This window comes from Lithobates pipiens, unplaced genomic scaffold (assembly GCF_037356315.1).
Source record: "Lithobates pipiens isolate NorthernLeopardFrog02 unplaced genomic scaffold, aLitPip1_a1.2 Scaffold_35, whole genome shotgun sequence".
NCBI classification, from domain to species: Eukaryota; Metazoa; Chordata; class Amphibia; order Anura; family Ranidae; genus Lithobates; species Lithobates pipiens.
This window is the reverse complement of record NW_027507811.1, coordinates 13,052,125-13,069,298: the sequence shown is the minus strand read 5'-3', so window position 1 is coordinate 13,069,298 and position 17,174 is coordinate 13,052,125. Positions and strand designations below refer to the sequence as shown.

Below are 17,174 nucleotides of genomic sequence, written 5' to 3'. Positions count from 1 at the left end.
TGGGTACCGCATACTCGGCATACCCATCCTCTTCCTCTTAAGGAAGGATAAAGTTTTGGTCTTTCATTACCTGGTGTGGTAGTGTTATAAGGAGGTGGAGTACCTTCCGTATTAACCCTATCGCCGGGAGCAGAAGGAAGACTTTTGTGTCGGACCTTCATATCCCATCCACCCTTTTCCTGACAATACTCCCATCCCTCCTCTTCAGCCCTGTTGGAAACCTTAATTAAACATTGTATTTGTGATACCCATCTGTTCTGCAATATCTCTCCCTGTCTGTCTTTCTTTATATTCTCCCAACCTTCTACACTTAATCCATTTTCTCCATCCATCCCCAATTTCTTGAGAATCCTATTTGTGCCCTGTGCCTTATCCTTCCCATACAACATTGTAATTATGTCTTTAACAGCATAACATTTCTGAGATTCCTCCTGGGGTTTACCATGTGTCTGGCCCATTTTGACAGTCCTGCCTAGGTGGCGTTTGGATCACTTACTAAGTGTCTCGTTGCCTTCTCCTCCTAGGGTGCCAAAATATTAAAAACCTCTCCTAGATGAGATTTCTGAAATCGAATTACCTTATATGCTAGCCAACTGACAAATATTATGACCAGACTGACGGCTACAACATATACAAGCATTCCCTTTTGGTGGCCAAACACATATGACTAGGTCTCCGGGACTTTGTGGAGACCTTATTTCCCTTCCCATTACCATGGAATCTCTCAGCATTCGTTTCTTATTCCTGCTTTATCGAGGCAGTCAGGACTTATACTTTCAACCCGTTTTTAGGCTCATGAATCAAAAAGCGTATATCAAACTTAAGTGTCGGACCCCCAAAGTACTCTTACGAGTTAAGGGCGCATTCCGTTACCCATTGGGATGATATATGTTTCAATTCACACCATACAAACAGGGCTTATCTCATTCACAACAGACAGATGACAAGTAGACAGACAAGAAACAACGGTAACATAAGCCAAAATATTAAGTTCAAGACCCGCTTACTACAGAGGTTGGTGTTTACCTGAAGAACAATTCAGACAGATCAGGTGGGCACAAATCTAAGAAGCACAGAGTTTATAAGAAAATAAAGCTTTTCTTACCTGCGCAGGATTTGTCTGTGGTTCTTGATGTGCCCGACCATTTCGTTCCGTCCTTATGTTCGTTCGCCTCTTGTAGTTTCTTTCTGCAGGTCCCTGTTCGCGGCGCCAGAAATGTTAGGTGTGACCTCAACAAGTCACCTATTTGTCAGGTTATGTTACCGTTTCCCAATTGTTAGTTAGAGTTCTTATCTAAGCAAAGAGACACGGAGGTATTCAGTATTTCTGCTCAGAAGTCCGTCGTAACTCTGACACTCTCTGACTGACTCTGGCTCTGAGCTCTTTATTACTTCTCTTTTATAGACAGAAAAGAGCAAACATCAGCAAATGTAAAAAAAACAACATTTTTCAAACACATAAGACAATTCTCCGGGTGTTATCAGCTGATAAGACAATCTTCTGGGCGTAGACTGCTTTTTAGGGCTGATGCGGCCTCTTCTTGATGAGTACGTGACAATAGATGACGAGTCCTTATTTTACAGAGAAGTATAGAGAAAGACAAGTATTTAGTAAGACATATTGTCAACCATTTTGTTTAGACATCCCTTAATCCTTACAGTAGTGTGGATGGTGGAGGAGATCTGTCGGAGAATGTAGTGTGGATGGTGGAGGAGATCTGTCGGAGAATGTAGTGTGGCTGGTGGAGGAGATCTGTCGGAGAATGTAGTGTGGATGGTGGAGGAGATCTGTCGGAGAATGTAGTGTGGATGGTGGAGGAGATCTGTCGGAGAATGTAGTGTGGATGGAGGAGGAGATCTGTCGGAGAATGTAGTGTGGATGGTGGGAGGAGATCTGTCTGAGAATGTAGTGTGGATGGTGGAGGAGATCTGTCGGAGAATGTAGTGTGGATGGTGGAGGAGATCTGTCAGAGAATGTAGTGTGGATGGTGGAGGAGATCTGTCGGAGAATGTAGTGTGGATGGTGGAGGAGATCTGTCGGAGAATGTAGTGTGGCTGGTGGAGGAGAGCTGTCGGAGAATGTAGTGTGGATGGTGGGGGGGGGGGGATCTGTCGGCCCTAAGCGTTTCATGCAGCTGTGTTTGTATGGATATTTTCACTGCAGGTGGTTGCGGGTGTGTGAATCGCAGCCACACGCAGAGAAGGGAACCTAGGGTAAATCTGAGCTGTGATCAGCTGGTCAGGTCTGAGGACTCAGATCTGGGCTCTACTCTATACACTGAGCACTTACCAGAGACACAAGTACTGGATCCCCGGTGAGAAGCGGAAGTTTCGTCTTTTTTCATAATAATAGGAAGCTGGATCATCCATGAAATAGAGGACCTGTACAAGAAACATTGACACTGATCACATGTGTACATTTAGTAATAAAAGACACGACAGACAATAAATAATGGATCCCGTGTATATCGTTAATCAAATTAAGACATTGTCAATAATTCATTTATATTTGTACATTTACTGTGTAATATATTTTTTATTCGTCAATTTGAATTTTTTCATCCATTCTTTGTTTTTACTTTTAGTTATAAAAAAATATAAAGTATAATCGGCGAGTGTAATCATTGATATAACCTAATAGGAAAATGGACCTCGAAGCGGGTTGGGGGGGGGGGGCAAAGTGATGGAACGTCGTATAAGGTGCAATATTTATATTGCACACAAGGTGGTGATCTCACGTATTGTCAGTGGAACGCAACAACAGGAAGTGATGTCAGGTTTAGACAGGAAGTGATGTAAGGATCTAAACAGGAAATTCCAGGTCAGAGGTGAATTCGGAGGAAGTGGAGAGGAGATGTTGCTGGAAGCAGCAACAGACAACGAGGTAATAAGATCTTATTTTCTATTTACACCCAGTAACCCCCCCCGTCATGTCCGTCTTATTTTTTATTTTATTTATTGAGATGTCTTTCATGATTTATAGACCGGATACATCCTAAATATAGAGCCATTTATACAACTGTCCATCCACAGCCTCTGGTTTATAGACCAGATACATCCTAAATATAGAGCCATTTATCCAACTGTCCATCCAGAGCCTCTGGTTTATAGACCGCATACATCCTAAATATAGAGACATTTATCTAACTGTCCATCCAGAGCCTCTGGTTTATAGACCGCATACATCCTAAATATAGAGCCATTTATCCAACTGTCCATCCAGAACCTCTGGTTTATAGACCGCATACATCCTAAATATAGAGACATTTATCTAACTGTCCATCCAGAGCCTCTGGTTTATAGACCGGATACATCCTAAATATAGAACCATTTATCCAACTGTCCATCCAGAGCCTCTGGTTTATAGACCGCATACATCCTAAATATAGAGACATTTATCTAACTGTCCATCCAGAGCCTCTGGTTTATAGACCAGATACATCCTAAATATAGAACCATTTATCCAACTGTCCATCCAGAGCCTCTGGTTTATAGACCGGATACATCCTAAATATAGAACCATTTATCCCACTGTCCATCCAGAGCCTCTGGTTTATAGACCGGATACATCCTAAATATAGAGCCATTTATCTAACTGTCCATCCAGAGCCTCTGGTTTATAGACCGCATACATCCTAAATATAGAGACATTTATCCAACTGTCCATCCAGAGCCTCTGGTTCATAGACCAGATACATCCTAAGTATAGTATTATTTATCCAGAGCCTCTGGTTTATAGACAGAATACATCCTAAATATAGAGACATTTATCTAACTGTCCATCCAGAGCCTCTGGTTTATAGACCGCATACATCCTAAATATAGAACCATTTATCCAACTGTCCATCCAGAGCCTCTGGTTTATAGACCGCATACATCCTAAATATAGAACCATTTATCCAACTGTCCATCCAGAGCCTCTGGTTTATAGACCGGATACATCCTAAATATAGAACCATTTATCCAACTGTCCATCCAGAGCCTCTGGTTTATAGACCAGATACATCCTAAGTATAGTATTATTTATCCAGAGCCTCTGGTTTATAGTATAGGTATAGAATAAATATCGTACCAATTTGTAGAGTGCATGAAGTGATCTCTGGTTTGTTACCCCCTTGAGGTTGTAGACATTGTGTAGAGTTGTGTTGTGCCTCCACACAACACATTTCGGTAATGGCCCTAAACATCAATTTATCATTTGGGGGTATGGTGAGGGGGTGGGGCAGCACTGAGGCCGTATGTCCATCCCACGGACTCTTCTTGTTCGGTGTATGTTGAGTTCTCATTCGGCGAGTAGTACAGTTTGGATTAGCGGTGTACTCCAGGTCCACCTGGTTTTTAATTCCATATCGGTATCGTAACTGAGGAAGGATTTACCATGCTTAACGTTGTTGGGGGAGGGATATAAATTGTATTATTAAAGGACTTGTCAAATGTTTGGGTGCCTTTTTTTATTTTTGGGTTACTTTTTTTTTTTTTTTTTTTTGGAGGAATGAGTAGTAGTACTGTGTACCTCTTACTCATTCACATAGTGGTTGCCAGTGTCTTGGGACTCCCTTATGTTTTTTTAAAAGGGGATTGCAGATTCTGATAAGCCCGCCACCCACAGACCCCTCCACAACCCCAGTTATGGGGAAGAGGCCCTAGTCCTCATCAACATGGGGCAAGGTACTTTGCCGTCCGTGTAGAGCTGCACGATTAATAGCCAAGAATCTTTATCGCAATTTTTTTTTAATTTTTTTTTTTCTCTCCGTTGCAATCTCAACAAAGGCTTTCCCGATCTTCTTTGGTATTTGCCAAGAGTTTTCTCTCTGCCGTCAAAAGTCAAAGGCTAGGCAGTCTGCCAAGTTTTAAAACATTCTATCAGTGGAATGTTACGTCTAAACATTGTATCAATTTTTTCTTTTACATCAAAGGAATAGACGTCTGTATGTAAATTAGGAACGCTCAACCACTTAGACACTAAACCTTTTTATGGCAGTTGTTGTTTTCAAGTTAAAATCTTTTTTTTTTGGTTGTTGCAATATTTTATGTCGCACTGTATTTGAGAAGTGGTCTTTGAAATGGATTTTTTTGGGGAAAAAAATTACTTTAATGAATAAAAAAAAAAACTAACCAGTAAAGTTAGCCCATTTTTTTTATATAATGTGTATGTATGTATGTGTGTGTATATATATATATATATATATATATATATATATATATATATATATATTGTGAAAGATTTTACGCCGCGAGAATAGTGATCTTTATTGTAAGCTAAAAAAAATTCTGATTCTCATTTTGGCCAGAATTGTGTAATATGTCCATGTTGAGGTTATGTGTCCTGGTTTGGTTCAATTTGGGTGAGGGAGGGGGCACACTCACCCCCCTCCCGTTTCTTGGCAAGTCATGGTCTAGTATGGGGGGGGCTCGGGCTCACAAATTTATTAATTTTTTTTATTGTTTTTTTTGTTTTTATTGTTGTTTTTTTTTTTTGCATGAGTTACCTTCTTAAAGCGGAGCTCCACCCTAAAGGTATTTGCACCCACTTCTGGCATAGATATCCGCAGAATCTGCGGTAATTTTACGCCACTTCCGGCGGGCCCCCCCCCCGTTGTCTGCTGGGAAACACACGGATCCCAGAGACATCGGTGACCATCCTTATTGCGCAGCGCGACTCGCTCATGCGCAGTAGGGAACCGGGAAGTGACTCCTGATTCCCATACCGAAGATGGCGGCGGCAGCACCCGAGAGAGATCGGCTTCGGGTGCCGACATCGCGGGCACGCTGGGCGGGTAAGTGTCCTTATTTTAAAAGTCAGCAGCTGCAGTATTTGTAGCTGCTGACTTTTAAAAACAAAAAAAAAAAACGGCGGACTCCCGCTTTAGCATGTATACCAGACTTAAAGGTTTTGGTATATATTTCTTTCGCTCATCACACACTGTTCATCCCTTTTAATAAAGACCCAACTAGAGAGGTGTTGAGGATTCCAGGGGTTTACCTTTTGGGTCATTTATTGCTGTCTCTTTTGCAATAGGTTTTACTGAAGTAGTGAAGAGAACATCTAAGCAGTTGAAAACCAACTGCCCATCCCATGATCCATCTTTAGACGGACACAAGGATCTCTACAAGGACGTCATGATGGACAATCAGCCGCCCCTCACATCACCGGGTAAGAGGAGACTTTATTGTAAAGGAGAGAGCAGTACGGAGGCTCCACCTAGATCCCCCATCATCTGATAAACACATAGAAACAATGTATTCAGTCAGTGTGTGTGTTTCCTACAGATGGATCCAGTAATGGGAACCCACCAGAGAGATGTCCCCGTCCTCTGTATTCCCGGGATTCCACACAGGAAGATCACACCATCCCCCACCATCATCAGGTAGATGAGGAACAATCACTGATAGTATCATTAGGATCTGTACATTATCTGCATTGTTACCATTGATGTCATTTTTATTATATATTCAGAGTGGAAACCTGAGAGATTCTAAAGTTGAGGTTAAAGAAGAGATAAAAGAGGAGGATGATGAGGATGGGGTGATGGAGGAAGAAAACAAAGATCTGTACCAGGACACCATGGTGGAGTCATCCAGCTACAGAAACCCACCAGAGAGATGTCCCCGTCCTCTGTATTCCCGGGATTCCACACAGGAAGGTCCCACCATCCCCCACCATCATCAGGTAGATGATTGACAATTACTGTATTGGTAGTTGGGATTTATCTACAATCATGTTTGTTACGATGAATGTTTTATTATATATTCAGAGTGGAAACCTCGGGGATGATAGTTTTGTTGTTAATGAAGAGTATAAAGAGGAGGATGAGGAGTATGGAGTGATGGAGGACTTTTCAGAAGGACACAAGGACATGATGGAGCCGCTTAATACCAGAACCTCACCAGAGAGATGTCCCCGTCCTCTGTATTCCCGGGATCCCACACAGGAAGGTCACACCATCCCCCACCATCATCAGGTAGATGAGGAACAATCGCTGGTAGTTTAATTGTGTTCTATTTATTATCAGCCGTATTACTGCAATTAATTTATTGTTATATATTCAGAAAGGAGACCTGAGCAAATTGAATATAATTGTTAAAGAAGAGTTAAAAGGGGAGGAGTATGAGGAGGACAGTTTGATGGAAAATTTTTCAGAAAGACACAAGGATTGCCACAGGAACACCATGGTGGAGTCATCCAGCTACAGAAACCCACCAGAGAGATGTCCCCGTCCTCTGTATTCCCGGGATTCCACACAGGAAGATCACACCATCCCCCACCATCATCAGGTAGGTGAGGTTGGAACATCTCCGTCTTTAAAAACGATTCCAAACCAAAGGAGATCATCTTCTTTGAGGTCTCCAGGTATTGGTGCTTATGATTTGAGGATGTTGTGTTTTTTTTTACCATTTTGTGGTTTTAGGGTGAAGAACTGGTTGATATAAAAGTTGAGGTGAAGAAGGAAGAAGGAGAGACGTATGTGACGGGTGGTCAGCAATGTACGGAGGAGGATGTGGTTATGGTGACCATCAAAGAGGAGGAATCTTCCGTAGACATCAGCTCAGGTAATTAGTGAGTAAAAACTGTTCATATTGAACCTTTATGCCGCGTACACGCGATCGGAAATTCAGCCAGCAAAAGACCGATGAGACCATTTGGTCGGAAAATACAATCGCGTGTAGGCTCCATCGGGCTTTTGCTGGCCGAATTTCGGGCCACCAAAAGACCGAGAGCAGGTTCTCAATTTTTCGGTTGGAAAAAGTTCCTATCCGAAAATGCGTTTGTGTGTATGCAATTCCGACGCGCAAAAACTCCCGCATTGCTCAGATTCAACTACGAGACATAAGCTATTGGCTACTGGCTTTTGAACTTCTTTCTACTAGTCCCGTCGTACGCGTTGTACGTCGGTCGGAATTTTGTGTGACCGTGTGTATGCAAGACGGCTCGAGCGAAATCCCATCGGGAAAGCCATCAGAGCTTTTTTCGACCAAAATTCCGCTCGTGTGTACGCGGCATTAGGCTCCATTCACATCTAGGCATATGAAGGCGACAACTGCTGTAAAACGCGCAAACAGAATCGTGGGACGCCCGTCGCCCAAAAGAAGCTCCTGTATTGCTTTTGGGGCAATGGGCGTCCCACGATTCTCTCTGCTCGTTTTCACATCGATTGTCGCCTGATTAATCATGGACAAATTGTGCCTTCTTTGATGTCCTATTGAAATCGACGCGCAACGCACTGGAAACGCACGGGCGTCCTGCGATTTGCCGCTATTGCGACTCGTGGGCAGAATCGTAACGATTCCACCCGTGATTCAAAAACGTGGAAATGTGAACAGAGCCTTACACGTTTAAGGAATGGAAAGAGATAAAAAAACAAACAATGGTGGATCAGAGGACCTTCGCAGCCACATGTCTCAAACAAATGAGGTGAAGGTCCAGGAAGACCAAATGAAAGGTCCATTTACAATCCATAATATAACGTCATGTTCCCAACAAATGAGGAGGAGATACTGTACACCATATGAAAGGTCCATCTCCATTCCTCAATATAACGTCATGTTCCCAACAAATGAGGAGGAGATACTGTACACCATATGAAAGGTCCATCTCCATTCCTCAATATAACGTCATGTTCCCAACCAATGAGGAGGAGATACTGTACACCATATGAAAGGTCCATCCCCATTCCTCAATATAACGTCATGTTCCCAACAAATGAGGAGGAGATACTGTACACCATATGAAAGGTCCATCTCCATTCCTCAATATAACGTCATGTTCCCAACAAATGAGGTGGAGATACTGTACACCATATGAAAGGTCCGTCTCCATTCCTCAATATAACGTCATGTTCCCAACAAATGAGGTGGAGATACTGTACACCATATGAAAGGTCCATCTCCATTCCTCAATATAATGTCATGTTCCCAACAAATGAGGAGGAGATACTGTACACCATATGAAAGGTTCATCTCCATTCCTCAATATAACGTCATGTTCCCAACAAATGAGGTGGAGATACTGTACACCATATGAAAGGTCCATCTCCATTCCTCAATATAACGTCATGTTCCCAACAAATGAGGTGGAGATACTGTACACCATATGAAAGGTCCATCTCCATTCCTCAATATAACGTCATGTTCCCAACAAATGAGGTGGAGATACTGTACACCATATGAAAGGTCCATCTCCATTCCTCAATATAACGTCATGTTCCCAACAAATGAGGTGGAGATACTGTACACCATATGAAAGGTCCATCTCCATTCCTCAATATAACGTCATGTTCCCAACAAATGAGGTGGAGATACTGTACACCATATGAAAGGTCCATCTCCATTCCTCAATATAATGTCATGTTCCCAACAAATGAGGAGGAGATACTGTACACCATATGAAAGGTCCATCTCCATTCCTCACTATAATGTCATGTTCCCAACAAATGAGGAGGAGATACTGTACACCATATGAAAGGTCCATCTCCATTCCTCACTATAATGTCATGTTCCCAACAAATGAGGAGGAGATACTGTACACCATATGAAAGGTCCATCTCCATTCCTCACTATAATGTCATGTTCCCAACAAATGAGGAGGAGATACTGTACACCATATGAAAGGTCCATCTCCATTCCTCAATATAATGTCATGTTCCCAACAAATGATGAGGAGATACTGTACACCATATGAAAGGTCCATCTCCATTCCTCAATATAATGTCATGTTCCCAACAAATGAGGAGGAGATACTGTACACCATATGAAAGGTCCATCTCCATTCCTCAATATAACGTCATGTTCCCAACAAATGAGGTGGAGATACTGTACACCATATGAAAGGTCCATCTCCATTCCTCAATATAACGTCATGTTCCCAACAAATGAGGAGGAGATACTGTACACCATATGAAAGGTCCATCTCCATTCCTCAATATAACGTCATGTTCCCAACAAATGAGGAGGAGATACTGTACACCATATGAAAGGTCCATCTCCATTCCTCAATATAACGTCATGTTCCCAACATATGAGGAGGAGATACTGTACACCATATGAAAGGTCCATCTCCATTCCTCAATATATCGTCATGTTCCCAACAAATGAGGAGGAGATACTGTACACCATATGAAAGGTCCATCTCCATTCCTCAATATAACGTCATGTTCCCAACAAATGAGGAGGAGATACTGTACACCATATGAAAGGTCCATCTCCATTCCTCAATATAACGTCATGTTCCCAACAAATGAGGAGGAGATACTGTACACCATATGAAAGGTCCATCTCCATTCCTCAATATAACGTCATGTTCCCAACAAATGAGGTGGAGATACTGTACACCATATGAAAGGTCCATCTCCATTCCTCAATATAATGTCATGTTCCCAACAAATGAGGAGGAGATACTGTACACCATATGAAAGGTCCATCTCCATTCCTCAATATAACGTCATGTTCCCAACAAATGAGGAGGAGATACTGTACACCATATGAAAGGTCCATCTCCATTCCTCAATATAACGTCATGTTCCCAACAAATGAGGAGGAGATACTGTACACCATATGAAAGGTCCATCTCCATTCCTCAATATAACGTCATGTTCCCAACATATGAGGAGGAGATACTGTACACCATATGAAAGGTCCATCTCCATTCCTCAATATATCGTCATGTTCCCAACAAATGAGGAGGAGATACTGTACACCATATGAAAGGTCCATCTCCATTCCTCAATATAACGTCATGTTCCCAACAAATGAGGAGGAGATACTGTACACCATATGAAAGGTCCATCTCCATTCCTCAATATAACGTCATGTTCCCAACAAATGAGGAGGAGATACTGTACATCATATGAAAGGTCCATCTCCATTCCTCAATATAACGTCATGTTCCCAACAAATGAGGAGGAGATACTGTACACCATATGAAAGGTCCATCTCCATTCCTCAATATAACGTCATGTCGGTGTACCATCATTGTTTTTTAACCGCTTGCCGTCTGCCATATAGCAAAATGACGGTGGCAAAGTGGTTTCATAATCCTGACCGGACGTTATATGACGTGATCAAGATTTTAAGCCGCTGCGTGCCCCCGGGGGCGCACATCACGGCGATCGTTGTTGCTGTGTGTCAGTCTGAGCCCCTGCAACTACGATCTCGGTAAAGAGTCTCCGACGGAGACTCTTTACCACGTGATCAGCCGTGTCCAATCAGTGTAAATAGGAAGAGCCGGTGATCGGCTTTTCCTCACTCGCGTCTGTCAGACGTGAGTAGAGGAGAGCCGATTGCCGGCTCCTCTGACAGGGGGGGGTCTGTGCTGATCGATTATCAGCACAGCCCACACTGGACCACCAGGGACGCCACCAGACCACCAGGAGATGGCCAGCACCAGGTATGCCACCCTAGACCACCAGGGATGCCAGCCAGTGCCCATAATGAATGCCAATCAGTGCCCATAATGAATGCCAATCAGTGCCCACAATGAGCATCACTGATTGGCATGCATTATTGTTTGGCACTGATTGGCATCCATCCCTACAAAACTTTAAATTATAATGCCTTCTATCAGTGCCCATCCTAGCCGCCAATAAGTGACCATCCTATCCGCCTATTCATGCCCATCCGTGCCGCCTATCCATGCCCATCCGTGCCGCCTATCCATGCCCATCCGTGCCGCCTATCCATGCCCATTTGTGCCACCTATCCATGCCGCCCATCCATGCCAATCTGTGCCACCTATCCATGACAATCCGTGCCACCTATCAGTGTCTGTGTCGCATATCAGTGTCGCCTATCAGTGCCACTTCATTGGTGCCACCTCTTCGGTGCCCATCAGTGCCGCCTTATCAGTGCCCATCACTGCAGCCCCGTCAGTGCCCATCAGTGAAGGAGAAAACGTATTTATTTACAAAGTTTTGTAACTGAAACAAAAAAAACATGTTTTTTTTTTCATGATTTTTGGTCTTTTTTTATTTGTTTAGCAGAAAATAAAAACCGCAGAGGCGATCAAATACCACCAAAAGAAATCTCTATTTGTGGGAACAAAATGATAAAAACTTAGTTTGGGTACAGCGTAGCACGACCGCGTAATTGTCATTCAAAGTGCGACAGCGCAGAAAGCTCAAAATTGGTCTGGGCAGGAAGGTGTGTAAGTGCCCCCCCCACTCCCCGGTATTGAAGTGGTTAAGCACTTTATCTAAATTTTAGTTTTTCTTGATTGATATTACGATTGTACTTTTTATTCTTAAATCACAAATCCTTTTCTTCCAGCAGATGGACACGAGTCCCGTGAGAGGACGCGCTTCGAGGAGAATCCGTTTTCATGTTCGGAGTGCGGGAAGTCTTTTCGATTAAAATCACTACTCGTAAGACACCAAAGGCGTCACACGGACGAGCGGCCCTACTCCTGCTCTGAGTGCGGGAAATCTTTTAAAAACAAATCGGAGCTTGTCCGACATATGAAGAATCACACGGACGTGAGGCCCTTTCCCTGTCCGGACTGCGATCAGTCCTTCAAGAGGAAATGTCACCTGACGACGCATCTCAGGGTTCACACGGGCGACACTCCCTTTCTATGCGTCCATTGTGGAAAAGGCTTCACGTCGAGATCGCAACTTGGCAGACATCTAAGAAGTCACACCGGCGTGCGGCCCTATTCGTGTTCGGAGTGCGGGAAGTCGTTCCCCGAGAAGTTCATGCTTGTCCATCATATCAGGGTTCACACCGGAGAAAGGCCCTTTTCGTGCTCGGAGTGCGGTCAACGTTTTAAAGTGAGAAGCGTTCTGATGGGACATATGAGAGTCCACACAAAAGAGGCCCCCTTCCCGTGCGCTGTGTGCGGGAAGCGTTTTACGCGGAAAGATATCCTCAACATACACAAGCAAAGCCACTCGGAGAAATTGCCGTACACATGTGAGGAGTGCGGGAAAGGTTTTACATGGAAGAACACCTTCATTAGTCACCAGAAGACTCACAACCGCGAGCGTCCTTTTTCCTGCCCAGAGTGCGGCAAATGCTTCAGCCAAAAAACGGCTCTTTCGCAGCATCGGAAGCTTCACTTAGACGAAGGTTCGTTGTCCTGCTCGGAGTGCGGAAAAGCGTTTAAGACCAAATATGAACTCCGAGTACATCGGAGGGTTCACACGGGTCAGGAGGTCTTTCCCTGCTCGGAGTGTGACAAATGTTTCGCACGGAAGGGTCACCTTCTTATCCACCAGAGAAGTCACACGGGCGAATGTCCTTTTCCATGTTCAGAGTGCGGCAAGTCTTTCTCGCGGAAAGTTCAACTTGTTAGACACCAGAGAAGTCACACCGGCGAGCGTCCCTTTTCGTGTTCAGAGTGCGGGAAAAGTTTCACTCAGAAGGTGCACCTCATTACCCACCAGAAGAGTCACGAGGGCGAGCGTCCCTTTTCTTGTCCCGAGTGCCAGACGTCCTTCAAAACGAAATCCGAACTCCTCCTGCACCAGAGAGGTCACACCGGTGAGCAGGTCTTCCCCTGCTTGGAATGCGAGAAGTCGTTCCTTACCAGGTGGCAGCTGGTTGAGCACCGGAGGGTTCACACCGGTGAAAAGCCCTTTTCCTGCTCCGAGTGCAGCAAACAATTTTCGCACAAAGCGAGCCTAAAAATGCATCAGAAACTCCACACTGGCGAGAAGCCGTTTTGCTGCCCGGAGTGCGGGAAATGTTTCATACGTAAAGAACATCTAATTAAACACCAGAGAACGCACAACCGCTGAAGCCAATGTTTTTCAACCTTTTTGTGGGCTGAATTGTTATTTTCATTAAACAGTTGTATCACAAAGATACGGGGTTGGTCCCCTAATGGCTCGTTGACTGATGACGTCCTGGGACTCCTTGGCATGTTTCTGCTCCTTGTTCCCAACATAAGCTAAATTACCCTTAACTGGAAACGCCAAGCTCAGTCATTTGGAGGGGCGGACTTATGGTGTGTGTGGAATGTTGTCCTTATCTGGTATCAGAGATTTTGCACTTCACTTTGTGTATTAAGGGGGCAGAAACTAAAGTCTTCAAACCTCAACATCAAGACACCATATAGAAGGTCCTCCTCCATTCCTCAATATGACGTCATGTTCCCAACAAATGAGGAGGAGATACTGTACACCATATGAAAGGTCCATCTCCATTCCTCAATATAACGTCGTGTTCCCAACAAATGAGGAGGAGATACTGTACACCATATGAAAGGTCCATCTCCATTCCTCAATATAACGTCATGTTCCCAACAAATGAGGAGGAGATACTGTACACCATATGAAAGGTCCATCTCCATTCCTCAATATAACGTCATGTTCCCAACAAATGAGGAGGAGATACTGTACACCATATGAAAGGTCCATCTCCATCCCTCAATATAATGTCATGTTCCCAACAAATGAGGAGGAGATACTGTACACCATATGAAAGGTCCATCTCCATTCCTCAATATAACGTCATGTTCCCAACAAATGAGGAGGAGATACTGTTCACCATATGAAAGGTCCATCTCCATTCCTCAATATAACGTCATGTTCCCAACAAATGAGGAGGAGATACTGTACACCATATGAAAGGTCCATCTCCATTCCTCAATATAACGTCATGTTCCCAACAAATGAGGAGGAGATACTGTACACCATATGAAAGGTCCATCTCCATTCCTCAATATAACGTCATGTTCCCAACAAATGAGGAGGAGATACTGTACACCATATGAAAGGTCCATCTTCATTCCTCAATATAACGTCATGTTCCCAACAAATGAGGAGGAGATACTGTACACCATATGAAAGGTCCATCTCCATTCCTCAATATAACGTCATGTTCCCAACAAATGAGGAGGAGATACTGTACACCATATGAAAGGTCCATCTCCATTCTTCAATATAACGTCATGTTCCCAACAAATGAGGAGGAGATACTGTACATCATATGAAAGGTCCATCTCCATTCCTCAATATAACGTCATGTTCCCAACAAATGAGGAGGAGATACTGTACACCATATGAAAGGTCCATCTCCATTCCTCAATATAACGTCATGTTCCCAACAAATGAGGAGGAGATACTGTACATCATATGAAAGGTCCATCTCCATTCCTCAATATAATGTCATGTTCCTAACAAATGAGGAGGAGATACTGTACACCATATGAAAGGTCCATCTCCATTCCTCAATATAACGTCATGTTCCCAACAAATGAGGAGGAGATACTGTACATCATATGAAAGGTCCATCTCCATTCCTCAATATAACGTCATGTTCCCAACAAATGAGGAGGAGATACTGTACACCATATGAAAGGTCCATCTCCATTCCTCAATATAACGTCATGTTCCCAACAAATGAGGAGGAGATACTGTACATCATATGAAAGGTCCATCTCCATTCCTCAATATAACGTCATGTTCCCAACAAATGAGGAGGAGATACTGTACACCATATGAAAGGTCCATCTCCATTCCTCAATATAACATCATGTTCCCAACAAATGAGGAGGAGATACCATACACCATGTGAAAGGTCCATCTCCATCCCTCAATATAACGTCATGTTCCCAACAAATGAGGAGGAGATACTGTACACCATATGAAAGGTCCATCTCCATTCCTCAATATAACGTCATGTTCCCAACAAATGAGGAGGAGATACTGTACACCATATGAAAGGTCCATCTCCATTCCTCCATATAACGTCATGTTCCCAACAAATGAGGAGGAGATACTGTACACCATATGAAAGGTCCATCTCCATTCCTCAATATATCGTCATGTTCCCAACAAATGAGGAGGAGATACTGTACACCATATGAAAGGTCCATCTCCATTCCTCAATATAACGTCATGTTCCCAACAAATGAGGAGGAGATACTGTACACCATATGAAAGGTCCATCTCCATTCCTCCATATAACGTCATGTTCCCAACAAATGAGGAGGAGATACTGTACACCATATGAAAGGTCCATCTTCATTCCTCAATATAACGTCATGTTCCCAACAAATGAGGAGGAGATACTGTACACCATATGAAAGGTCCATCTCCATTCCTCAATATAACGTCATGTTCCCAACAAATGAGGAGATAGTCTACTCCTTTGGAAGAAGCCACATTCCTGGTTATGGTAAAGGTCTTGTCGGCACTCCTTTGTTTTGTGGTTGAGTGGACTTCAGATGGTAAATCCACTTAGCAATTCAAGTAATTGTGTTTTGTTACAAGGTGCCTTTACAAATACAAAATGTGACATGAAAACTGTTCACTCCTTATTGTTTTGCCTAATTGACAAAAACATAAAATAAATCTTGTCGCATTAGTTATTGAAGGGTAGATGGTACGCCAGTATTGTTTGTTTTTTTTGGCCATGGGATGCTTCTATTTGATCAACCATTTATTTATATATTTTTTTTATAACTAGATGGACTTGTGTCTTTTTTCAACTTAACTATGTATCCAAAGACAAGTCTTAAGAACCGTGGTGACTCAAATCGACCAATGTTGTTCCCTCTAGTTTCCCCTGAGGGGGTGGCATTGGGGGTGCTGCCTGTCAGCTTGGGGGGGGGGGGGGGTGGCAGCCTTTCACCTCGGGGAGGGAGGGGGGGCTTGGGGGGTGTTGCTCTGTGACGGTTATGATGGCTCTCCTCCTCCTCTTCTTCTCCCCCTTTGTCCTCATCTCTGTTCCGCTTCTTCCTGATGTGACCACAGAGAAAGTAAAGAGTAGTGGTGCTGGGAGAAGGGGAGCGGACGCCATCTGGTGGTTGGAGGGTGCCAGTGCCAGTTAAGCTGGCTCACTCTCACGCCACCCCCGCACCCTCCTGCTGCATGGCCATGCCCCCAACAGGCACTGGTCTGCGGCCCTGTGGGTTGAGGACCTCTGCTCTAGTTGGTCGGAGTTCTGTTTTATTGAATATCTTCAATTTGGATAAATGCCTTATTTGATTTAGAAGGAAGAGAACAGGGGGTAGGGGCTGTGTCAGGGTGGCATGTGCCTGCTTGTCCGGTACTAAAAGGATGTTCTGGATTGTTGGACCTGAGCCCAGATGCTTCACCGTTTCCGATATTGATTGGAGCAGGACCCGCAGTCAGTAAGACATGGTGGGCATTAGATATCTATCCGCTTATTCAGACCTGCAAGCACTTGGCAGAAGGGAAGTCTTCCAGCACCAATTTCCTTTGCGACTCTGCGAG

General features: G+C 43.8%; 1 protein-coding gene across 1 annotated transcript; it reads left to right on the top strand.

Annotated features, from left to right (window-relative positions):
• The first annotated feature begins 1,020 nt into the window (after positions 1-1,020).
• Positions 1,021-16,311, top strand: LOC143955595 (uncharacterized). Its single transcript, XM_077465677.1, has 8 exons — positions 1,021-2,884; positions 6,020-6,154; positions 6,271-6,368; positions 6,458-6,670; positions 6,756-6,962; positions 7,051-7,275; positions 7,410-7,551; positions 12,262-16,311. Exons 2-8 carry the CDS (start codon positions 6,121-6,123, stop codon positions 13,728-13,730), a joined length of 2,388 nt encoding a protein of 795 aa, XP_077321803.1. The 5' UTR covers positions 1,021-2,884; positions 6,020-6,120; the 3' UTR covers positions 13,731-16,311.
• Positions 16,312-17,174: the final 863 nt, after the last annotated feature.